At 41.6% G+C, this 25,679-nt stretch overlaps 1 protein-coding gene across 6 annotated transcripts in view; it reads right to left on the reverse strand.

Annotated features, from left to right (window-relative positions):
- Positions 1–403: 403 nt before the first annotated feature.
- Positions 404–25,679, reverse strand: part of LOC310759631 (kinesin-like protein KIF16B) — a 101,686-nt gene continuing 76,410 nt past the window's right edge. For all 6 annotated transcript variants that reach the window (XM_083607066.1, XM_083607067.1, XM_083607069.1 and 3 more), the window contains 2 exons: positions 19,120–19,203; positions 404–1,608 (listed from right to left, as the gene is read on the reverse strand). In XM_083607066.1, the coding sequence (XP_083463192.1) occupies positions 1,450–1,608; positions 19,120–19,203 (243 nt within the window). In that variant the 3' untranslated portion in view covers positions 404–1,449. The remainder of the gene's footprint in view (positions 1,609–19,119; positions 19,204–25,679) is intronic.

The raw sequence follows: 25,679 nt of genomic DNA on the forward strand, positions 1-25,679 counted from the left end.
TCAAAGTCTAATCAAAAGTCTAGGCTAGGGAGGTGATGAATATGGTATTCTCAGCTGTCATCATTGTGCCTGCAGAGTTCAGCCTAGAAGAGGTATTCTGGATAGTGAATGGAGGGTCGTTTGAAAGAGAAATCTAGCGATCCAGTGCTCTTACATACACTTTTAGATTCACAAATGAATCTAGAATACTCTGACTTTTTTGTAGCTCCATCCTAATGGGAGAAGTTACCCTGGAAACTGACTTAGACAGCCCAATTTCCTTCTGAACAGAACTCCTATTATTAGCACTAATACAACTACGGAATAAAAGTCTGTGAAAATCCTACACACAGAATCCCTGCCTTTTGCAACAATAAAATCAAGATTAACTTCTGCCTAATACTAAGAAATCTTTAAGGCTCAGTTTTGATGAAATGGAGAATCTTTATTGTACTTGAAGATACAGAGAGAAAGAGAGCGCTCACAAATGAGTTTAGCAGTCCTTGAAGATAGTTACAGTCGGTGGTTTTGCTTTTTAAAATCTTTATTATATACAGAGTATGTACATGCCTCCATTGTAGGTCATAATATATTTTTTTCAATTTGTACTTCTACAAAATGGATATTGCTGCCTCTATACATGTGCAATTCTAAATAAGCCCTGAGTAAATCTTAAAGCGCATTGAAATAGTCTAAATTCTTATTTTTGCAACTAAGGATCAGTCAATGATAGCGTTATACCTTTATGGGGGAAAATAAGTTTAAAAAGTAAGATGCCATGCTGCATTTCTTTTATGCCTAGCCATGAGCACAATATGATACATAATATACAGTAACAATCCATATAATTAGAAAATGTGAAAAGAAGCTGACCTCATTCCCCTCCAAAAAAAGCTGTTGCTTCCTTTTCTTTTGAATTAATGGCAAATGATTCACTCAAAATCTCAAGTCTTCGGATTACAATGGTGTCCAGTTCTCTGCAGATTATATTTTGTAAACATTCAAATTTAAGGTAATATGCGGAAGAAAATGCTATGATCAAATAGATAAAGTGCAGTTCTTGAGATACACAAGGCATCATGCCAGTATTTTTTTAAATGGAACAGGAAACCTGCTTAAGATATAAGCTTGTCTGCCTGCTGAAAACTTAATCAAAATAACTTGGAAACAGTAATGGAAGGCTGTATCTCTCTGTATTGCCAGAGAACATGTGCAAAGAACTTTGGCCGTCAAGTGGTCTCAACCGTGCGTGAAACTTGCATTGTTTCTCAGACCAATGTAAAGTAGAAAACCTCTAAAGAAGAACCCAGAAGTAGGTAGAAGAACCATTAAAAATGCTGTTTTCAACAGTCAATAGTTTGGGTGGAAATTTTCCAGGAATTGCAACCCAATTTTGTTGCTGAGTTCATGGAGCAGCAAGGAAGACAAGATAAAGTGTATTCTTCGGCTGGGAAGTGAGGCTCCCAATGGTTAACTTGTGCCATGGCTGCTGTAGTCAAAAACACCTTTCTTGAAGAATGATGAGAACTCACAGATAGCATGTTTTGAAAGGGCCAGACCCTCTTTGTTTACATGCAGTGGTGATGATGGAGAGTTGAGCATCACAGCAAAGAAATTTCTGAGGTATTCCTGTGGAGGGAGAGAAAAACAAAATCACAACTGTTATGTAGTGAATACTGCGCTTAGAGAAGCATTACAAGAGAAGAAGCCTTTATAAATCACTAGAAAATTAAGAATCATACCAACTGAAATACAAAACCTTTAAAACTATTCATCTTGACTAAAATCTTAAACATTGATTAAAAATCGATCTTCCTTCTAAACATATCCCAATTTTCTACTAACAAATGTACTGCATGTTATACATCCAACAGACCACTGAAATCCTATCCACCAATATAAATGGGTCTTCTCTTCAACCCTTTATCAATGTATTCTGCTCACTGTTTATTATTTTAAATATAACAATACAATAACTCATACTCCAAAACATGTGGCCCAATATTTTGGGGTGCAATATTTTCCTTTTCCAACACCTTTCTCTTCCTCATAAAACTGGAACCCCTTCAAATGTATTTCCAGTGTCCCAGAATCCCAACCTCTAGATGCTCAAATCACATAAGACTAAATAAATTAACAAAAACAGAGGGGGAACAGGGGAATATATATTTTCAGAGTGTCTCTGACAGTCGTCTTGGGTAATCACACACCTTTGACAAGAGGTTGAGGAAGTTGTGCCAGATATGTTCAAAGTTATTAAGATTCTCTCTTTCAAAATAAGCTGCTTTCTCATTGTCTGCATGACTCAAGAAGTTGTGAGACTTGTGATCTGCAGCTGGTTCCCTTTGGGCCCTCCATTTGTGAAAGATCATTGTCTTGGCAATCTCTACTGCCCTTTGAAAACGCATTGTTCGATTCTTGCTTAGGCCTCCTCTTCTTCTTGGTCAACCGTATAAATCACTAAATAGAATCTTGTCCACTATATAGATGAATTTTATTAAGTACATTGGGTGTAATACGGTTTAATATTTGGAATGCCTAACCTGCCTTTTTCCTTAAGAATCCTTTGATTAATTCTTCTTTTTGCTATTTTCACCAAAAAATATACATGAAAGAAGTGTTTGCCACTTTGTCAGAACAACATTCTGAGCCATGAAATGAGATTTTTCATGTTTTATTTTAATAGCTCCATCTGTATTCATCTTTACTGTATTCTTTATCTTCTGAGGTAAATATAGCTTTGTCAACTTTAAAACAACATTTACCTCAGAAGATAAAGAATACAGTAAAAATAAATACAGTATTGAAAAGTCACAATGTTTGAGTTTTGTGAGGTATATAAAGATGCAAAATATCTAACAATGTGAAGTACATGAAGATTTGCAGTACTTCTTAACAGTGTTAGAAACTCAGATATAAATGGCTCATTAAACAATTACAGTCAACGAAACAGAACGCCTAGTTGCCATTTTAGGGCCAGATGGCTTGAAAGTCACTATTTTGCAATACGACTTTTCGGTTTCTGAATTTCGTTCTGATTGTGAAGGTAAAACAACATGGATAGAATTCTAAAGGATGTGTTGTTAGTGTGTGAAAACAGTCAAGATCCGAGTATGGTTGAGACATCAGTATGGTTGAGACTATCCTGGCGCCCAGGCATCTTCATTTTGTCTTGTGGCTGATTGCCAGGTGCAAAATGTGCCTGGCAAATTTTGAACAATGTTTCTTAATAGAAATTGCTCTAAAAGTTGCATTCAGGGTTTTTTTTTATTGGTAGAATGAAATTCTTATGTCTACTATCTATCAGTTACCTATCTCCCAACTTTACAATATCCTGTGGATTTTGTACACTTCAAAATTTTCTAGTATCTTTATGGTGATCCCACTAAAAAAACAACAACCCAAAACACAACATCTAGTCTGGCCCTATGATAATGTCCTGCATTTCTCTTTCAATGCTTCAAGCTTGGGTTACAAGTGCTTGGGAAATATCAGTAAATGACCAGAAATTCCATGCTTTTGCATGGAATTTTGCAATATCAAGACCTGTTCTCTCTTTATTATAGCTAAATTTAGAAGAAGTTCGGACATTTTTCATCTCTCACCATTGCCCCTTTGTTATGGGTAGCTTTGAGCACTGCAGAAATCCAGGAACTCTAACATCTGAAGAGGGAATTTGAAAATCTGCCCTACAGAAAGATACAGAGACTCCAGATTCGTGGGCATTTTACTATGGGTAGATTATAGAGGATATACCAGAAAGTACAGATGAGCCTATCATTTGTGCATTTGCTCCCTGATACTTTTTGTGGAGTCCCAAATAGTGTGTAAAATTCACTATAAATAATACCTTAAGAGTAGCAAGTGACCAACTGTCATGGCATGAGGAGAATTTATGCAAAACGTATCTCAGACTCCTGGTGAAAACAATGTAATATCTGAGTGGAAAACGAGAGCATGTGAAATGCCCAAATGCCCATAAAACGTATGATGGAGAGTAAATGAAGAGGTGAAATGTAAGCAGTGGTGATGGAAATATTATGTACAGTAAAAAGGATCAGGCTTGCTCAGTAACAGACTGGATAATAACAGCCTTGCTGTATCCCAGTGACACTGCACACTGTAATTGTGGACTCAGGGGAGAAAATAATCTATTTACTAAAGTATCCTTTGAAAAATGGATACTTTAGTTCAGAGAGTTACATGGAGCATCAAATTTATTTTGAGCAGCTTTCCCCAATAAGTAGAAATTTCATCTTCAGGTGAAGTTTTTCCATGTAAACATGACTGATGTGTCTAAATACTGCTAAAGTTCTCAGAGATTTATTACGCAAATACTTCAAAATGTTAAGCAAAGCGCATAGCTATTTTATTGGTCTTTTTTCTTCTCCTGACTGTACTAACCTCCACACCAACGTTTTGCTTTGAGATGCACAACAAAATCCCTGTAAAATGAATGTCAACAGACAAAACAGTCATTTAAATCAGGGAACAGATGTGTCAGCCTGAGTTATGACTAGTTCGCAGAGCAAGGTCTCCTCTGTTTCATGCGCATTCCCTCTATAAGACAACGAAAACACAAATGTTGGATGCAGCAGCTGAGCAGCGGGCATTTCAAAAATGGGTACAGCTGGGTAGAGAGTTAAAGCGGCTAAACTGCAATAATAGTTTGATTTATTTATTATTTATTAAAAGGATTTTTCTCTCACCCTCCTCGCAAGAAGCATCATATACAACTTAGGAGAATGCACCAATGTCTTACTCAGAAGATGTATTTACAACACCAACATTAATTACAGACTGGCGTTTTGTCTCAATTTTCTTTGGATATATACTACTACCTATTTTTAGGGGGGGAACCCTATGTTCTGAGGGGATGGCATAGTTGGTAGAGCATGAGACTCTTAATTTGAGAGTCATGGGTTCAACCCCCGTTTTGGGGGAAAGGGGTTGGACAACACCATTATTATTATTATTATTATTATTATTATTATTATTATTATTATTATTATTATTACAGTGGTCCCTCTGGTTATGAACTTACTTTGTTCTGTTTTTTTTTTAAAAAATACATTTTTATTGATTTTCCAACATATATTAAAAGACAATAAAACTAACAACACATAAACAAACAAACATATAAACATGTATAATTTCATAACCTCTTTTTCTTAAACCTTATTTCAACGACTTCCCCATACCTCCCTTTTCTGCATCCCTGTTTTAAACTTTCCCAGCAACCCCTAGTTTCAATTACTTAAAATTCACTATCTTTGATCTTTTTCCTCTTACCCAATTACTTATCACTGCAATTCTGTTTTACATTACCCATGACATTTTAGCACTCATTAATTTTACAACAGTTCTTAAGATAAACTTTAAATTTCTTCCAATCTTCTTCCACCGTCTCTTTCCCTTGGTCGCGGATTCTGCCAGTCATCTCAGCCAGTCCCATATAGTCTATCACCTTCGTCTGCCACTCTTCCAGCGTGGGTAGTTCTTGTGTCTTCCAATACTTTGCTAAAAGAACTCTTGCTGCTGTTGTAGCGTACATAAAGAACGTCCTATCTTTCCTTGGCACCAATTGGCCCACCATGCCCAGGAGAAAGGCCTCTGGTTTCTTATGAAAGGTACACTTAAGTACCTTCTTAATTTCATTATAGATCATTTCCCAGAAGACCTTGATCCTTGGGCACGTCCACCAAAGGTGGTAGAAAGTACCTTCAGTTTCATTACATTTCCAGCATTTATTATTGGGCGTATGATAGATTTTTGCAAGCTTGACTGGGGTCATGTACCACCTATAAATCATTTTCATAATGTTCTCTCTTAAGGCATTACATGCCGTAAACTTTATACCGGTGGTCCATAACTGTTCCCAGTCAGCAAACATACCGTATTTTTCCCTCTATAACACGCAGATTTTTTCTCCTAAAAAGGAAGGGGAAATGTCTGTGCGTGTTATTGAGCGAATGTGTGGTCCCTGGAGCCAAATGGCAAAAAAAATCAGGCAAAAATCAAATCGCGCGTCTCGGAGAAGGGAAACCTGAAAAGAGGAAGTGGTGCTTTCCTGCATTCTGCCTCAGGGTCTTACTGCCCACCCTCCTCTGTTTCCTTGCTGTGTTTGCTCAAACGGAACAAAGAGCAGGGAAAGCCCCTCCCCTCCAGGCAAGCAGAGGGGAAAGCAGAGTGTCGTCTCTGTGCTCCGGTGCTGCTGAAAACATGCAGGAGGGAGAGAGAGAGAGAGAGAGAGAGAGAGAGAGAGAGAGAGAGAGAGAGAGAGCTGGCTGGCTTGGGTGGGTAGGTGAGGGAAAACTTTTGCCTTCCTTTCCTCCCTCCCGTTATACCCCTCTCCTGCATTCTTAGCCAGCTGCTTCTCTGCACACCCCTCTCGTGCTCCTTGTCCATTCTGTATTTTTCCTTCCTTCCCCACTTAAAATGTGGTTAAAAAGCATGGATCCACATGGATCCTCAGGATCTTTGCATTGGGTCACCCCAAATTCACCATCAGATCACATAGCATGTCCATGGCTACAGCCTGCCCCCCAAAAATCACACACCCACTGTTGCCTGGGGCTGCAATGGTGCAAAAATGTGGTTAAAAAGCATGGATCCACATGGATCCTCAGGATCTTTGCATTGGGTCACCCCAAATTCACCATCAGAGCACATAGCATGTCCATGGCTACAGCCTGCCCCCCCCAAAATCACACACCCACTGTTGCCTGGGGCTGCAATGGTGCAAAAACGTGGTTACAAAGCATGGATCCACAGGGATTCTCAGGATTTTTGCATTGGGTCACCCCAAATTCACCATCAGATCACATGTCTGTGGCCACAGCATGAAGCACAAAAATGATACATCCACTGTTTCATTCAGAATGTTTTTTCCCTTGTTTTCCTCCTCTAAAAACGATGTGCGTGTTATGGTCAGGTGCGTGTTATCGAGCGAAAAATACGGTAATGTCATGACCAATGTCTTGTGCCCATTTAATCATAGCTGATTTAACCATCTCATCCTGTGTATTCCATTTCAACAGCAAGTTGTACATTCTTGACAAATTCTTAGTATTGGGTTCCAACAATTCTGTTTCTAATTTTGATCTTTCCACCTGGAAGCCAATTTTCCTGTCCTGTTTGAAAACTTCATTTATCTGGTAGTAATGAAGCCAGTCTCTTACTTTAGACTTCAATTTCTCATAGCTCTGCAATTTCACTTTTCCCTCCTCTTGTTCTATAATTTCCCAGTATTTTGGCCATTTAGATTCTGAACTTACTTTGTTCTGGAGGTCTGTTCTTAACCTGAAATCGTTCTTAACCTGAAGCACCACTTTAGCTAATGGGGTCTTTCACTGCTGCCGTGCTGCTGCTGCACGATTTCTGTTCTCATCCTGAGGTAAAGTTCTTAACCTGAGGTACTGTTTCTGTGTTAGCGGAGTCTGTAACCCAAAGTGTTTGTAACCCGAGGTACCACTGTATTATTATACCCCGCCCATCTGGCTGGGTTTCCCCAGTCACTTGGGGTGGCTTACAATACATCAAAAATTGTAAAACATTAGATATTAAAATTTTCCCAATACAGGGAACCCCGTGGTCCCTTCCAACTCTACAATTCTTTGAGAAGATCTATATCGCCTTGGAAGAAGGATGGATTTATCAGGTTAATCAATAAATGAATTAGGGTTGTCTATAGTTGGATGTTCTTCAATTCCTCTGACATGCAACATCAGCTTTGCTAGTTTTTCCTCGCTGCCCCTTTTGTTTTACGGCAACTTTTCTTTTTAAAGCGTTCTATCCACTTACAAAGACGGTTGACAACCTACAAAGAGGTTTCAGCACCGAACGTGGACTTGTTTCAAACTTTTATTTGAGTCTCAAAGCTGCTGCTGCTGCTGCACAGAGCGTCTGACCCAACATTTGAAAAGGTGACAGCAGTACTGCCCTTTTGGTTTGTCCCACATAATTATGCCCTTTAGACAGCCAAACCAGATCCATACGGTGTGAGCTATGCTTAGTTCAAAGCTTTAACCTTCCAATTCAAACACCCCTGAGAGGAAGAGAAAAGAAGCACGAGTAAGCCTGACGAAAACTCAGACCTGCTTCTTTATTGACTGGGCTGAGCAACTTTGCTCAAGCGTTAATTAAGGCAAGAGTGATATTGTAGCCATTTAAAAACCTTATTGGAAGCTATTTTAATAGACCTGTACTCTTTAACTCTAGCCTGGTGTTCATGTGATAGGCAATATTTCAGCAGAGAGATGTCATTCTAACGTTTTCTGCACCATCTCACATCGTAGGGGCTCGGGTTTTCAGGGTATGTAGCATAAATCCTGGTTTAATGTAAAGTTATTAAAATTATAAGAAAAATTAATGGCTTTGGGCAATTCAAAGAGGAGCCGTAATTGCTCTTCTGGTTGTGACATATTAACAGGGAACGTGGCTCACTTGCACTGTTCTCATAATCTATTGCAAATCTTTGAAGTCAACAGCACAGTTTAACTTAAAGTTTTCTTTTTTTAAATCATGATTACCAATACCTGCACTGTTTTAAAGCTTAAGTGGTACAAAGTACTCTGAAGAAAAGGAAAGTTGGGTTTGCAACTGACAAAACTAGCTCTCTGAGGTTGGATTAATTTTCTGCCTCCAGATTACAGAAAGCATCAAGGAATAATGAAAGGAGGTGGGGAAATTGAGGGTTTGGATAGATTTTACAAACCCAACATGCATGTGAACATATGAAGCATATGAGAATGAACGTGTGAAAAAAACGGAGAACTCTTTGTCCTATCTCTAGCTGGTTAGGAACCAATGTTTTGAAGTATTTACAACATGAGCAATACATTGAAAAGCTCTAGATTTAAATCTAGGTATAGTATGCATATGGGACACGGGTGGCGCTGTGGGTTAAAACCACAGAGCCTAGGGCTTGCCAATCAGAAGGTCGGCGGTTCGAATCCCCGCAATGGGGTGAGCTCCCGTTGCTCGGTCCCTGCTCCTGCCAACCTAGCAGTTCGAAAGCACGTCAAAGTGCAAGTAGATAAATAGGTACCGCTCCAGCGGGAAGGTAAACAGCATTTCCGTGCGCTGCTCTGGTTCGCCAGAAGTGGCTTAGTCATGCTGGCCACATGACCCGGAAGCTGTACGCCGGCTCCCTCGGCCAATAAAGCAAGATGAGCGCCGCAACCCCAAAGTCGGTCACGACTGGACCTAATGGTCAGGGGTCCCTTTACCTTTACCTATAGTATGCATGCCCGCCAATAAGAAGAATCAGAATAGTAATTACAGTCGTACTTTGGAAGTTGAACAGAATCCGTTCCGGAAGTCCATTCGACTTCCAAAACATTCGGAAACCAAAGCGCAGCTTCTGATTGGCTGCAGGAAGCTCGTGCAGCCAACTGGAAGCCGCAGAAGCCCCGTCAGATGTTCGGGTTCCAAAGAACGTTTGCAAACCGGAATACTCACTTCCGGGTTTGCAGCATTCGGGAGCCAAAATGTTCGACTTGCAAGGCATTCGGGATCCAAGGTACAACTGTGTTATTTCTACAGTACTTTTAGTCTGCATTTCTACCAACGGTTGTTCTGAACTGGAGAGAAGCCATTGTCTGTAACAGCATAGCTGAGAGTTTGCTTTTTCACACCCAGGTAAAACGTAACATTATAATCTGCAGGTGTTTCTTGCACCGATCTCTGCTTTAGTGAGTTTCCCAGTGCACCTCACATTATGTTGAGCCTTACGAAACTGACTAAATGTCCAAGCAAGTAAAGCTCAAGCTGCAATAATTATCTATAATAATGGTTCCTACTACACCCATATATAACATTAAATTCATTCAGAATCCCTAGGATTTAATATTCCTTACAGCACACACAAGCAATAAAGCTTATGTTCTTTGCCACAGATGAAAACAGCAGTAACACTATTTAAACTGTTGGGGGAACCTAGAATTTACAGGGGTTTTGTAGTTTTGTGAATCTGTTTTTTTTTTAGGGATGTGTTAAGGCCCTGTTTGAAAAGTTCAGAATACGCCTGGCTAGTGAAGGAAATCCATCTTTCCTCTTGAGCACTAGTTAAAAGAAGTCTTGTCAAAATCCATTCGCAGACAACAGCAAAGGAATTGAATTTCCTACGCATCTCTGGGTCAGCAGTGACAGGATGTCATTTGCTGGAGTGGTCCTGGCAAACGGCTAACCCAACTGCTTGACATGCATCACCCTCAACTTCCTTTGGCGAAATCAAAAACTGAGGGATGATTGATAAGGTTGCTCTGAAAAGGGACAAGACCGAAGTGCATCTTGCGTCCTTGCCTGAGTGGTCACTTTATTGATACACTTGAGCTCTGAACGTGAAGTTTGAAAGCTATACAGGTACACAGCCCCGGCGCAGACTGGCGAGCACATTTGAAAAATTTGCTCTGATCTGACAGCAAAGGAAATTAAATAAGGTTAAACTGGAAAACAATGTATTTTCCCCCAGAAACAAACCAATATTAGTCACTTTGTCCTCCTTTTCCTCTAAAATGAAAACCATCTGTGGCCAAGTTGAGATTTCTAGCATATAAATCATACCGTGCCAGTTTCAAAAAAGTTAATATATGACCAAAATGAAAAAAAAGTAGCAATTTAGTAATCTTTTAAAATGTCAAACTGGCTGAGTCAAAGAAGCAAAAACGAAAGAAAAAAAAGAGGAGCAGTAACAACGCAGGCCTAAAACTGGAGAAGCCAAGATAATAAGGTGCTGCCTTAAAGCAATTCTTGCAAAGCTCTGGAACTGGAAACACAAACAATTTTCTTAATAATTTTTTGTCAACTGACATCTAACTAGCAGTTTTGACAGCTCTTCCTAACTGAGCACAGTTGCATAAAATCCCACCAGAAAAACATAAATGTTTCTCATACTACTGTTTTCAGAAGAGTTCCCCTTCTCCTTGATTTGACTGGATTTCCCCCCACATTTTATCTGAAGATAAATAAAATAGGGTAAGGCATATGAGCAACTACAGTGATTAACATCTTGCCTAAATGATTGTATTTAAGGAAGAGCCATGGCAAGTTTGTTCCTGGAAATGCCACGTGCTGTTCAGTTCTTCAGGGTGGGGTGCTGCTTTGCATTGTTCTGCTTCAGGCAAGTCTTCTCTTTGCACCTGGTTTTCTGAAGCTTTGGGTGTCTCCTTACTTGGTGTCTTAAAGGACATAGGGGGCAAGTGTCCAAGGCAGGAGGAATAAATGCTGCGCCACAGCCCCACAAAACAGTGCTGACCCCCACTGGTTTTCTGAAGGCAGCAGCGACATCTTTGAAGGCACATATTGGGGTTCGGGCAGCTGCTATGATACCTACAAAGCTCTGAAGCTCTGGGATCAGCCCAATGTGAATGGCCAACCCCTACAACCAACCATCCAAGTGCTAAGGTAAAGGGACCCCTGACCATTAGTTCCAGTCGTGACCGACTCTGGGGTTGCAGCACTCATCTTGCTTTATTGGCCAAGGGAGCCGGTGTACAGCTTGTGGCCAGCATGACTAAGCCGCTTCTGGCGAACCAGAGCAGCGCACGGAAACGCCGTTTACCTTCCCGCCAGAGCTGTACCTATTTATCTACTTGCACTTTGACGTGCTTTCAAACTGCTAGGTTGGCAGGAGCAGGGACCAAGCAACGGGAGCTCACCCCGTCATGGGGATTAATACAAAAGGGCTGACCAATTGGCTTGAAGAAACCCCAATGATTCAGATTATTAAATGACAAACTGATAATGACAAGTTGATAATCTTTGGGTTACAGAAGTGGCCATAATCCAAAAAGTATGAAGGAGACTGGGTAGAAAACAATATTGCCTTACTTCCCCTCCTCCCCATATAAAAATCATTCTGTGGTGTGCTTTGTTATGATGGCATGTCACCGAACTGAATCCTGAGGATGAAATTCCATTCGTTTCTGCAAGCAAGCTCCATTGCACGATCTTCTTTTACAACTGTCTACTGCTAGGCATCAATGTGATGCTGTTTATATAATAACTCGACTCTTCAATCTGATAAAACTAGTAGCATATGCCCTTCAGAGCCTTAAGCAACTCGGTTTGATGTACTGCAACATTCGTGGCATTTGTTTATTCCTTTATCTTGACGTGTAGGCAGCAAATGAAAGCCAGGATAGAGATTCAGGAAGTCTAGTGTTTCAAAGGTCAGGATTTTTGTAGGCTTTATTTTTACACCTAACACGGAACTGAGGCGCAATACCTGGAACACCCTTTTTCTTTTAACCTCATAAGTATCTGTATAGAAACCCGACAAATCTTGTGTTTTTTAGGCAAGTGTTGTAAGAATAAATGGCCATATGCTGAATCCCTTTTGCAGGCATTAAGCTGCACATGCAATTCCAAAAAGACATAACTTATCTGAAAAGCACCTAATGACAAGAAATGGCTGTGTTAATTAGCACTAAATACAACTGGGCAAAAGGAAACAGGAAAATGGAAAGTCATTAAGACAAAAGAAGTTTATTGTTATGAGTTTATGTTATGACTTTGTGGGTGCTAGGCACTTAATCCCCGGACCCAGCAAATGTTAAAAGCTAAAAGCTAAAGACAGGCTAGTTTCCTCAAGAGGTAATCAATCACCTGGGAGATGAGCCATTAAGAAAACAAAGGAAAAGTAATGAGCCATTAAGAAAGCAAAGGCTCTGGGCCAGACGGCCAAGTTGAGATTTCTAGCATACCATGCCAGTTTCAAAAAAGTTAATACAGTGGTACCTCGGGTTGAGTACTTAATTCATTCCGGAGGTCCGTTCTTAACCTGAAACTGTTCTTAACTTGAAGCACCACTTTAGCTAATGGGGCCTCCTGCTGCCGCCGCGCCGCCGGAGCACGATTTCTGTTCTCATCCTGAAGCAAAGTTCTTAACCTGAAGCACTATTTATGGGTTAACCGAGTCTGTAACCTGAAGCGTATGTAACCTGAAGCGTATGTAACCCGAGGTACCACTGTATATGAGTTGCTTGGAATAGCCAATACTGACAGTGTGCCCTTTGTTGTGGTTCTGGAACATATTGAACTCCACACTCTGAAGCCAGACTTGGGGAGAAGAAGAATATTTCCTAGGTAATTTCCTTTGAAGGTAGCAAATTTGTGATGTAAACCAATAAATTGACTCACAAGCATGTTAATTTAAACTGATGTATTTTCTGAGAACAGGAGACAGCAGTAACGGAAAGCTATGTGTCAGAGCTGCCCGAGGTCCCAGCTCACAAAGGACCAACGCCGTTTCGTTGTTAAGTACGGAAGTCTTTATTGAAGTTCAGTTTCACTTCCAGAGCCGCAGCGTGCAGCTCTACGTCTCAAACTTCAGACCGCTGAAGCTCCGTCTGAGTCTCCTCCCCCCAGACACCAGTTTAAGACTCTAGCCTTGCTCCACCTCTTCCTCTGCTCTTTCTGCCTCTGGTTCCACCTGTCCGTCGAGGTCTTGCCCTTTCTAGACTCTTCTGACGCTGAATCCCCTGAGCCTTCCCCCTCCCTCCGGCGGGCTTTAGGAGCTGGTTCCCAATCCGGGTCTCCTGCTGTCCCTCGCGCCTGTACATTTGAACTTGGCGCGCGCGCCCAGCCAGCAACTTTCCTCCTGACCGTTTCACTGCTGCTGTCACTGCTTCCCCCTTCGGGGAGGCTAGCTGCAACTGACCTCCCCTCCGTTCCCCCACTCTCCGATGGAGGCATGGTCAGCCCTGACTCATCTTCTCTCCCCGCTGGAGGAGACGCTGGTCCTGACACATGTGACTCTTCCCCCCCACTACGCTCTGGTGGGGAAACTGGTCCTGATCCCCCGCTGCTGCTTTGGGGTTCCCCGCTGGCTCCTTGTTTCTGGTGCGTCCCCCCTGGTACCCCCCTTGCCCTGACCATTGGCGCCCCCTTCTGGGAATCTTCTGATTCGCTGGAGAAGCTCATGGAATCTCTCGGGTCACTGTCATACTCCCCTACGCTACCCTCGGATTCTTCCCCTTCGCTCTCCATTTCCTCTCTCCCCTGTGCTCCTGCTCCCGAGCCCCTGACACTATGCTTATGAACTACTGGGCACAAAGTGTGCTGCATCAGTGCAGTACCACACTTTGTGGTGTGACGGTGGCCATACAAACAGATGCAGGATAAGCAGTGGCTATCAGCAGTACAGGCAGAAGTCAACTACTGCTAGATGTGCAATGAAGCAATAAGTCAGCATTGCATGGGTCACAAAAATGTTGGAGACGGGTTACAGTGTAGGCTGGTATAACAATCACATGCTGAACAAAGGTATCTTTATCAACAAGCTGTGAAATATCCTGCAAAACCCAACATATGTGGTACCATATATGATGTAATAAGATGTTATAATGTGGATTTACATGTTCCATTTGTCTCATAATGCTGTAGCCATTTGGTGTGACTTTTATAAACAGTAGCTAAAGTGAGGAGGAATTAAAGAAACTTTTATTGAGGGTGAAAGAGAAGAGCGCAAAATATGGTCTGAAGCTCAACATCAATAAAACTGAAGATAATGGCCACTGGTCCCATCACCTCCTGCCAAATAGAAGGGGAAGAAATGGAGGCAGTGAGAGATTTTACTTTCTTGGGCTCCATGATCACTGCAGATGGTGACAGTAGCCACGAAATTAAAAGACGCCAGCTTCTTGGGAGAAAAGCAATGACAAACCTAGATAGCATCTTAAAAAGTAGAGACATCACTTTGGCAACAAACGTCCGTATAGTAAAAACTATGGTTTTCCCAGTAGTGATGTATGGAAATGAAAGCTGGACCATAAAGAAGGCTGATCGCCGAAGAATTGATGCTTTTGAATTATGGTGCTGGAGGAGACTCTTGAGAGTCCCATGGACTGCAAGAAGTTCAAACCTCTCCATTCTTAAGGAAATCAGCCCTGAGTGCTCACTGGAAGGACAGATCGCGAAGCTGAGGCTCCAATACTTTGGCCACCTCATGAGAAGAGAAGACTTCCTGGAAAAGACCCTGATGCTGGGAAAGATGGAGGGCACAAGGAGAAGGGGACGACAGAGGACGAGATGGTTGGACAGTGTTCTTGAAGCTACCAGCATGAGTTTGACCAAACTGTGGGAGTCAGTGGAAGACAGACGTGCTTGACATGCTCTGGTCCATGGGGTCACGAAGAGTCAGACATGACTAAATGACTAAACAACAACAACACACATTCACAGCCATATCCCAAGCGCAGAGTTGTTCAGTGCTCATTTTGTGATGTCCAAAAGACTGCATCTTAACAAACCTGGTGCAGGTGTCCAACGGCGGCTAAGTTGCTACTTTTCAAGGGGAGTAATTTTAATACTAAATTTTGTCATGCTTTACTTTCCCTTCTTTAAATACACACACCCGCACAGCCATGGTTTTAAAAACAGTCAAATAATGACAGCTTTCCCCTATTTATAGTTATCAAATGGCATGAATGGATAAACAACATTAACTTCTATTCATTAAGTTTAATCAACAAAATTCTTGGCTGTGTCAGTCAAGACAGATTTAATTAAGCAAGGGTGGCTTTAAAGTTAAATTGCAGTACTTAAACTGCTGAACAATTAATTTAGAGTTTTACCATGCAACAGGCCCTCATAGACCACTAAATTAAAAGTTGACAAAATAAGCCAGAGATTTAGGCTTAGTTCTCACTGAGCTGGCAAACTCATGTCTAGGTGCCTTCACTTCAGACTGCAGGTGGGGGCAGACATGACTGAATACTCCACCTCACCAAATAACTAAACCCATGCATACAGAAAACTAGGGTGTCAGGGAAAAGGATAGGCAAGAACTGTTCTCCCTAACGTCTATATTCAGGGAAGTTTTTTGTGAAGAGGAGTGCTGTGTGTCCCTGTCTGCAATTTGGACTGATAAACCACAGATATTGTTTTGCTAGCTCAGTGAGTTCTTTTAGAAACTTTTCCTTCAAAGTCTTATCTAACTACTGTGAACAGTAGCAGCGACAGAACACATTACTGCATAACTATTTTCTGACCAAAAAAATTCTTAATCTTTGAGAAATCTTATTGTTTACATTTCATTTTAATTTCCTATTGAAATACTTTTAATTCCCATATGGGAAAAATACCTTTCAATGCTCTGTGCAGTCTGATATGAGAGAACTGTACCAGTTAACAGGACTCTGTTTTACCATGGGCTATTTCTGAATCCACACATTTCCTCCAGTAACAACTACCAAACCACCATTCACTGAGGTTCACATCCCACCATGGATTCTCCTGCACAGAAACTGGTTCCTACACATACATTAAATTTGCTGAAGCCAGATGCTTGCAAACTACCAGGAGAATGCAACCAATACTACTAGGCTACTGACTAGGTGAGAAGCATCCTTCATCAAAGCAATAAACATTTACTGACAGGGATGTCATCATTCTCTGCTTCCCAGCTGCATGTGGATATCTACAGTTGACAGTTTTCAAAGCCCAGCAAACCTTGCTTCCTGATCAAGGAGCAGCGCTCAAATTTTACAGCCAGCCACCTGGTGCTAATGGCCTTTTGCACTATCCCTCGAGGTGACAAGCAGAGACAGTATCTCAGCTGCTGCCAGCCAGTTCCATAAAGAAAATCTTGTCTTGGCCTACTGACCTCAGACGAATGTGATCGTCTGCTTATGGAATAAACTGACTTTCTATGTGAAATGAAGGGACCAGCCAGGCTGTTTGATGTAAACACAGTTCATTTGGTTGGCTTCCAGTTATGCTCCCCCCCCATCCCCCCGAAGTTTAATTTGCTTCACTTCTATTTTATTTCCACCAGTGCCTCCTAACCGGATGGTGTTTTGCTGACTGCTGTCAAGCTGGCTCTCTAGCACTGAGATGCCTTCAGAAGTAGTCCACAATGAGAGCTACTTTTTGTCTGAATGCTGACCTAATTATGCTGATTGCTGTGCTGTTTTCCTGCTGGGATGCCTTTGGCAGCAATCGATGTGAGCGTTGATCTTCTGGCTGTGGCATAGCAGGCACCTTCAGACTGGTACTATTAATAGTGCACTTGGAAGCAGCAAAACACACTTTAAAAGGATGTGTTTTGGGGTGTTCTTAGGAGCTCCAGTTCAGAACGAATTGCTGAAAACTTGGGGAAGCCCAATGCTGATATGCAACTGCTGGGGGGAAATGTAAAAGGGCAGGGGGAATGTGCGGGAGATGGGGAACTAAATATATTGCCTATTTGCTGGGGGTCCCCATGTTGTCGTCGTCCCCTCCCCCTGAGCTTTTGGTGGGTCATATGCAACCCTCCTTTAGATCTTCTTGTTGAATGCGAGAATGTTGACGGGTGAGGCAAGCCCATTTGGTCCTGCACCTCTACATAGCTGTCAACTTACAGATTTGAAAATAAGGGAACAGCAGCCTCGAAAATAAGGGATCAGCAGTCAAAATAAGGGATTTTCCCAGCACAGGTATGTTTGACTTCTGAGCCCCTCCAAGCCTAAGGCAGAAAGCCCAGCTAGCAGCCAAACGAAGCCTCAAGCTGTGGTTCCCATAGTGCAGCAACCTGGCAAAGGGGATGCAGCAAGAAAAACCACTATCACCTCTCCGCTGGGAAGCGCTGAGCAAAGGCGAGTCCCCAGGCAACGTGGCCGATTTGATCGGCACAAGGCACGCAAGCTCCACACCCCCAGTTGTTCTTAGACTCCTTATTGGGTGAGCAATGCAGCCAAGCAACAAAGTTGGAGCCTCCCTCCTCCCCGGCCGGCAGGGAGGGAGAGGAGCTGCTTCCTTTGAAACCCGGGAAATTTAAGGGACATCATCAATAAGGGACAGCAGCGGGACATGGCGCTGGGATAAGGGACTCTCCCGCCATATAAGGGACGCTTGACAGCTATGCACCTCTACCATGGTTAGACATTTATACTGCTGAGAGAGGACTGTACAGTATGCTATTCTAGGTTGCATCAACAGAAGTATAGGGTTCAGATCAAGGGAAGTAATAGTACCACTGTATTCTGCCTTGGTCAGACCACTCCTGGAATACTGTGTCCAATTCTGGGCACCACAATTTATGAAGGATGTTGACAAGTTAGAATGTGTGCAGAGGAGGGCAACCAAGATGATCAAGGGTCTGGAAACTAAGCCTGATTGAGGAGCTGGGCATTTTTAGCCTGGAAAAGAGGAGACTGAGAGGAGATATGATAGCCATCTTCAAACATCTCAAAGGCTGTCACATGGAAGAGGGAGAAAGCTTGTTTTCTCCTGCTCTGGAAGGTAGAACTTGAACCAATGGCTTCAAGTTACAAGAAAGGAGATTCCGACTAAACATTCGGAAAAAACTTTCTGACACTAAGACCTGTTTGACAGCGGAACAGACTCCCATGAGAGGTGGTGGACTCTCCTTTCTTGGAGGTTTTTAAACAGAGGTTGGATGGCCATCTGTCATGGATGCTTTAGCTGAGATTCCTCCATTGCTGTGGGTTGGACTAGATGACCCTCAGGACTCTTCCAACTCTAAGATTCTATGAGAATTTTGTTTTCTTTACTCTGAGATACAGTAGTTAATAGTTAGTGCCTGTCCCATGCATGAATAGTCAATGCATTAAAGGGAAGTACATATAGTAATATTCTCTCTGTGTGTGTTTGTGTGTGTAATGCTGGTATTGAGGCCACAGAATCTGCATCTGGTCACACTTTTATAATGAGAATTCTGGAGAACTTGAAATTTTGCATACTGTTTTGTGATATTTTGGTGGTCTAATAAAACTACTGCCCTTATACATATTTTGGTGGGGCGTTCTTATGGGTCTATATAGCTCCCTTTACTTTTGATGTGAGCCAAAACAGCAAGTTAATAATTCAGAATCAAAAAGATCTATAAAATCTTCCCTCCGTTCTAAATAGTCATCTCATTCCCAACCTCTTAGCCCTCTAATGAACATATTTCCTACAACTCCTACGATGCTTCTTTACAAGACCATAAGAATATTTCTGATCTATGTGCCACATTACTTTATGATATACTGTTGCCATCTTCCATGTCAAATGAAGCAGCTGCAATTGCCCATTTACCAAGGGGCTATTTAATTTCTACCACATGGAAATGGTTCCTATTGGTCAAGAAGACAGAACCGTGTAAATATATCTAAAGGAAGTAGTTTTTAAAAAATATAAATAAAATTCTATTACCTCTAAGTGATTCCGACGCTCTGCGATGACTCGTTCATCTTTGTTTCCAAAGAGCTTCTTTGGAGGAAATTCTAACATAGCCAGCTGCAAGACGCAACAGAGAATGAATCAACTGAGAAATGTTCTTAGCAATTATGAAATAAGATACAGAGGGGAAAGGATGTACATGGGTAGCTTGCTTGTACAGCATTAATGGCAACAGCATTCTCAAACCCATTTTTAATATACAGTGGTACCTCGGGTTACATACGCTTCAGGTTACTACTACTACTACTACTACTACTACTACTACTAATTTATTATTTATACCCCGCTCATCTGGCTGAGTTTCCCCAGCCACTCTGGGCGGCTCCCAATCAAGTGTTAAAAACAGTACAGCGTTAAATATTAAAAACTTCCCTGAACAGACTCTGCTAACCTAGAAATAGCGCTTCAGGTTAAGAACTTTGCTTCAGGATGAGAACAGAAATCGTGCTCCGGCGGCACGGCAGCAGCAGGAGGCACCATTAGCTAAAGTGGTGCTTCAGGTTAAGAACAGTTTCAGGTTAAGTACGAACATCCGGAACGAATTAAGTACTTAACCCGAGGTACCACTGTAATTGTGGGCAGGACAAGCCTATGTCAGTCAAACTATCACAGAGTCTTGTGCCTTAAGGTTACTTAAGTGTAAGTCCTACTGAACCAGATATGTCTGGCATATTATTGCACTACAAATGTTTTACAAAAGAACTGAAGAGATCATGCGTATACTAGATTATAGCCTATGGTTATAACCTAAACCATAGGTTATAATCTAGTATACACAAGACCTCTTCAGTTCTTTTGTAAAACATTTGTAGTGCAATAATATGTCAGACATACCTGGTTCAGTGGGACTTATACTTAAGTAAATTAATTCAGCAGTAAGGCCTTAAAATGCAAAAAGCAATGAGGAGAAGGAATTCAACGTTACAAATGTTTCATCAGCCTAAGCCCAATGGAGTGACCTCGCTTCTCCTCCTCCTGTGTGCTGTTTTTTGGGGGGGTGGGTTTCCACACATATCCGACCCAATGAGGGTCATGGGAGGAGGTGAGAGGGAGAAGTCCTGTTGCGCTTGTGTAAACCCTTGCATGGGCTTCTCCTAGCGGGACCAGTTAGTTGAATCCGACCCAATATGCTTAACAATCCTTCTTCCATTCTTTGGAGACAATTTTTTAGAACTGCCTAGAATTCTAAGCCACTTTGTCATAGACTCAAAACAGCTTCCAAGAAAGCAAGCAAGCAAAACGGTATTTAAGATATCAGGGGGAATGCAACAAAAAACACACAAAACCCAAAGCAGTTTTTACTAACTCAGGCTTTGTTCGTGCCACCCACAGAGCCACAGCAGTTAGCTGAAATAGGTGTTCCTTGCAGCCTTTCTCCAGAGGCAGCTACCAAGTTCGGTTTTAGAACTCCGCAGGAAGATTGTTCACAGCCTCTGGCAATTATGATAAAGGCTTTGCTTCTCCTTGCACTGATGAAAGATGAAGCAGGGCCCCATTTGAGGAATGTAATTATGATAGCAGCCAAAATAGGCAGAGGTGGTTTCTACGATGTGTTGATTCTATGCTTTGAAGGGCTTTAAAAGTCAGCATCTTGAACCGGAAGTGCCTTGGCAGTCAGCATGGATAGACGTACCACAGATTGTATTCAGGAGGCAGGGGCACAATGTGGAGCAGCTGATGTCTCCAGCTCATCACACAGAACACATGTATTATAACACACACACACACACACACACACACACACACACACCTATCTATCTATCATCTGTCTGTCTGTCTGTCTGTCTGTCTGTCTGTCTGTCTATCTATCTATCTATCTATCTATCTATCTATCTATCTATCTATCCCCCTCAGGTATGATGATGGAAGAAAGGTGGGATATAAATGCAACTATAAATAAATGAAATAATAAAAAAGCAGTGCCAGTTTTTTTCATTTTCAAAGTAAAAGAAAGTCTGTTTTATTGCCCCCAATACAGATGGGGGGGGGGTGAGAGGGGGAACTTTTAAAGAAAAGAGAAGCAGAGTATGAGCAGAAATAATTTTTAATGTTTCATTATTACTTGATTTTTGTGCATTAGCCTTTCAAATCTATAGGGAGAAATATTAAAATAATGTCACTTTAAGCATTAAAGTATTTAACATTTTCAGGCCTAGATTTTCTCAGTTTTTCAAGGGCTATGTCTGACTTCTGATCCTTTGTCCTGGTTTTCTATGTCTGATTCGAGAAAAATCAGAAGTGGTCTCTTTCTGTAGATAGTCAGGGGCTGCTTCACTTACTTTTGAGCTTATAATGAAAAGGGGGAAAAGTGTCCTAGTTTAAAGTTTTTGAAGTTTAAACAAGTAACTCAAGCCTCATCTTCTAGAGAAGTCCTGAAACTCCTCGAGTAAAGGAACTGGACAAAAAAAAAAAAAAGTTCTTAAGTTGGAAGTAGCACTATATATTTGGAAATTTGACAACTCTTATCTTTTTTGCCTTGGAAGATTTCTCCAGTAACTTATTTGAGGATAAAACAGCTTTTGCCTACATTTCTACAGCGCTTTCAAGAGGCATGGTAAGAAGGGCAAAACTGCCTTACTTATAGCTTATAGCTTCTTGCAGCAAGCAGCTCTAAAACAGGTCAGAAGGGGAAATATAATTTGAACAAACATTTGATTAAAAAAGCCAATTAAGGCAAAGTAAAACCTTTTTCAAACTTTTTACAAGGGAGAAGAGTATCACCTATTTCAGGTCAGGTCATATTTCTGAAACACAAAAGTTCAATCAAGTAAAGGGTTTATTTTGTCCGTTTGCCGTCCTTGGTTCTGTTTGAAGAACACCAAATCTTATGGCCTAGGTCCCTGAACCGCTTGTACTGTCTTGGCAGGTCACAATGATGGGATGCAGGGCTTCCTATTGTCACATCTGCAATTTACGGAAGTAAGTGCACTGTTTGAAGAACACCAAATCTTATGGCCTAGGTCCCTGAACCGCTTGTACTGTCTTGGCAGGTCACAATGATGGGATGCAGGGCTTCCTATTGTCACATCTGCAATTTACGGAAGTAAGTGCATGACTGGCTATGATCTACCGAATGGAAACTGATCTCTTTCACCTTGCCAACCCCCCAAAGTAGGGGTGCTCTTTTTTATATTGGGAATTGTTCTGTTAAATTCCATTTCCTGATGGCATCATGCTTAATACCTGGTCTATAAATTATGGTACAATATTTTCATCATAGGCTAAGTAGACATTAATTAAACTAAAAATGACAGAATGGCTTGATTTCCGTAGCCAGAAAAAAATTAGCAGAATCCCACCCACTTCCACATAGACTTGTAGAGGAGATCTAGACACCATGGTTTATTGCATTATTATTTTAACATCGGTCTGCCCGGTGTTATTAAGGAAACAAATTAAATTCTGCAGAAATTTTTTATCCAGATTAGGGACATCTTTCATTCCCAAAAGCAATTTTTGGGGAGCCTAGCTGGATATAGCAGTAAACACTGGTAGTATCATGGATGATAAGTAACATCATTTGATAAATGACTTCACCATTGTGTTCATTATAAGTAGTCTAGGGTAGTGTTCATACGCAGAATTCTAATAAAAAGTGAGTGGAGTGCAATTTAGAAGTTCATGCAAACCTTTTATAGTGCTATAAACACTATGGAGCCTTAACTGGATTTTAAATTGCTTACAAAAAAAAATCAGGACTAGTAAAGCCACGGGCTATTTACAGAAATAAATTTACCATAGAACCAAGTTTATTCCCTCAAGTCATACAGTCATACTAGTTTTATCCTTGTGTGTTCACTGCCCCAGCCCTTTTTACTTTTTGCTTCATGATAAAGTAAAGGTAAAGGTAAAGGTAAAGGTAAAGGTAAAGGACCCCTGGACAGTTAAGTCCAGTCAAAGGCGACTATAGGGTTGCAGCGCTCATCTCGCTTTCAGGCCAAGGGAGCCGGCGTTTGACCACAAACAGCTTTCCGGGTCATGTGGCCAGCATGACTAAACCGCTTCTGGCGCAACGGAACACCGTGATGGAAAACACCGTTTACCTTCCCGCCGCAGTGGTACCTATTTACTATATTTTTCCATGTGTAAGTCGCTGCCATATATAAGATGACTCCTATTTTTTTAAACCCCAAATTAAGAAATTAAATTGTTTAGCTTTTTTGGGGGGAGTGGGGGAGGTCACTTCTACCAATTGCTCACCCGCCTGCCCGCAACTTTCAACTGCACACCTTGCTGCAGCCGCCAATTGTCTTCCAGCTCGCCGCCACCAACAGTCCACCCACCCACTTGCAACAGCTGCCAATCGCCTGCCCAATTGCCACAGCCACAGCCCATCGCCAACAGGCCTTGCCGCAGCCACCAATCACCCGCCCAATCGCCGCTGCCAATCTCCTGCTTGCTGCTGCCATTAATCAGATGTCCCCCCCCTGCATTTACTGTCCGTGTATAAGACGACACCCAATTTTTGCCTATTTTTTAATAGCAAAAAGGATCGCCTTATACACGGAAAAATATAGTATCTACTTGCACTGGTGTGCTTTCAAACTGCAAGGTTGGCAGGAGCTGGGACAGAGCAACGGGAGCTCACCCTACCGTGCGGATTTGAACCGCTGACCTTCCAATCAGCAAGTCCAAGAGGCTCAGTGGTTTGGACCACAGCGCCACCCACTCTTTTTACTTTGCTTCAGGATATGCTCAGCTATATCCACTGGATTTCAAGATACGCTGTGCTAATACATATATATTAGGTATATTCAAATTTATGTAAGAGTCCCACGGATCCAAAGAGTGCAAGCCAGGGATCCGTAAAAGCTTTCCTGGATCTAACCCATAGCCTTTATAGTCAGCATCTTCTTCTCACAGATGCCAACCAGATGATACCTGTAGGGAAGTCCAGAAGCAGAACATGGGCACAAATGCCCTCTCCTACTCATGAACTCCAGCAAAAGGTATTTAGGTACACTGCTTTCAATGTTGGAGGTAATCTGGCCACCATGACTTGTAGCCATTGGCGGCCTTTCCTTTTAATCTTTTAAAAGCTGTCCAAGTTGGTGGCCATCAACACATCTTGTGGCAACAAGATTCCATAGCTCAGCTATATACTGTGTACTACTTTGACTCTTCCCAACATCTGGTTCCTCTGTTCTCTAGAACTGAACATAGCTTTTCTATATGTGGCCAATTTTTTTAGAATCTTTCCTAGATAATGATAAATTTCTCTTTCCAAATACTCATCCAGCATAGTAATGAACTACCGTGTTTTTCGCTCTATTAGACGCACCAGACAATTGGACGCACCTAGTTTTTAGGGGAGGAAAACAAGAAATAAGAAAGGAACCCAAAGCATCCTGAGCTAAGAGGGAGCGCTCCTCCATCTTCGCTCAGGAGGCTTTGCGGGGCTATCCCTGAAGCCAGGAGAGCAAGCGGGATTGGTGCACAGCCCTTCTCCCTCCTCGGGAAAAGCCTCCAAGAGCCGCACACGTGCTCCATGCGGCACTTTAAAGGGAGCGCTGACAGAGCCTCCCGCCTGCATTCGCTCCATAAGACGCACACACATTTCCCCTTACTTTTTAGCAGGGGAAAGTGAGTCTTATAGAGCGAAAAATATGGTAACTACTACAATCTGAATATATATCTAATATATCTATAATGACGATCATCTGTTTTGTTTTTTCAACGTAACTTCCAGCTGTTCACTGAGGGCCAGAGAACACAGTACATTACACATACACTTTTTTAAAAGCATGTGTACAACAGGCTACTGCTCAACATCCTGCTGGGTTTTTTTTCTTTTTTGTTTTACTTCAAGTGCAATATTATTATTTGTTTATGTGCCTCTTCTCTCAATTTGACTGACATCCGATGCCCTTTTAAAATGTGGCGGTTTTTTGAAGTTGTTTTTATTTTGATTATATATATTATGGTTTTATATTTTGATTTTGTTCTGTGAACCGCCCTGAGACCTTCAGGTATAGGGCGGTATATAAATTCAATAAACAAACAAACAAACAAAACAAATAATACTGTCGTTTTTTCTTTTTTGCAAAAGCTGTTGCCGGCACTCCAATCAGAACTGGAACAGCAGATCAGCAAATAGCTTCTCTGGAGTTTAGGAGTTATACCTCCCTCCTGCCACGCTCTAATGTGGGTCAAATTCCTCCCATCCCTGCAGCAAGGGAATGCTTAATTTTATCTGGATTGTACTATTTATCTGAGCAAAATAATAGAGAATTTTTTTCGGGGGGGGGGGGGCTGAAACCTTCCCAAATTTTTACACTTAACCTAATTTATGCTGAACTCTATTTAGTTCAAATTGCACTAATCAACTGCACTACACAAACAGTTTTCAGGGATGCCAACTAAAGAGGACAGTTGAGCATTTACATGCAACAGCGCAGGTTATATTTTCCATTTACAATGGAAATGCTGCAATTATTTTACGCTATTGGTTTTTAAATACCAATAAAGATGCAAACAAATGCAGAAGTAAGAAAATAAATAAATAATCTCCATAAAGCCTGGAATAGTTCTTT

This window comes from Podarcis filfolensis (assembly GCF_964270895.1).
Source record: "Podarcis filfolensis genome assembly, chromosome: 3".
NCBI lineage: Eukaryota > Metazoa > Chordata > Lepidosauria > Squamata > Lacertidae > Podarcis > Podarcis filfolensis.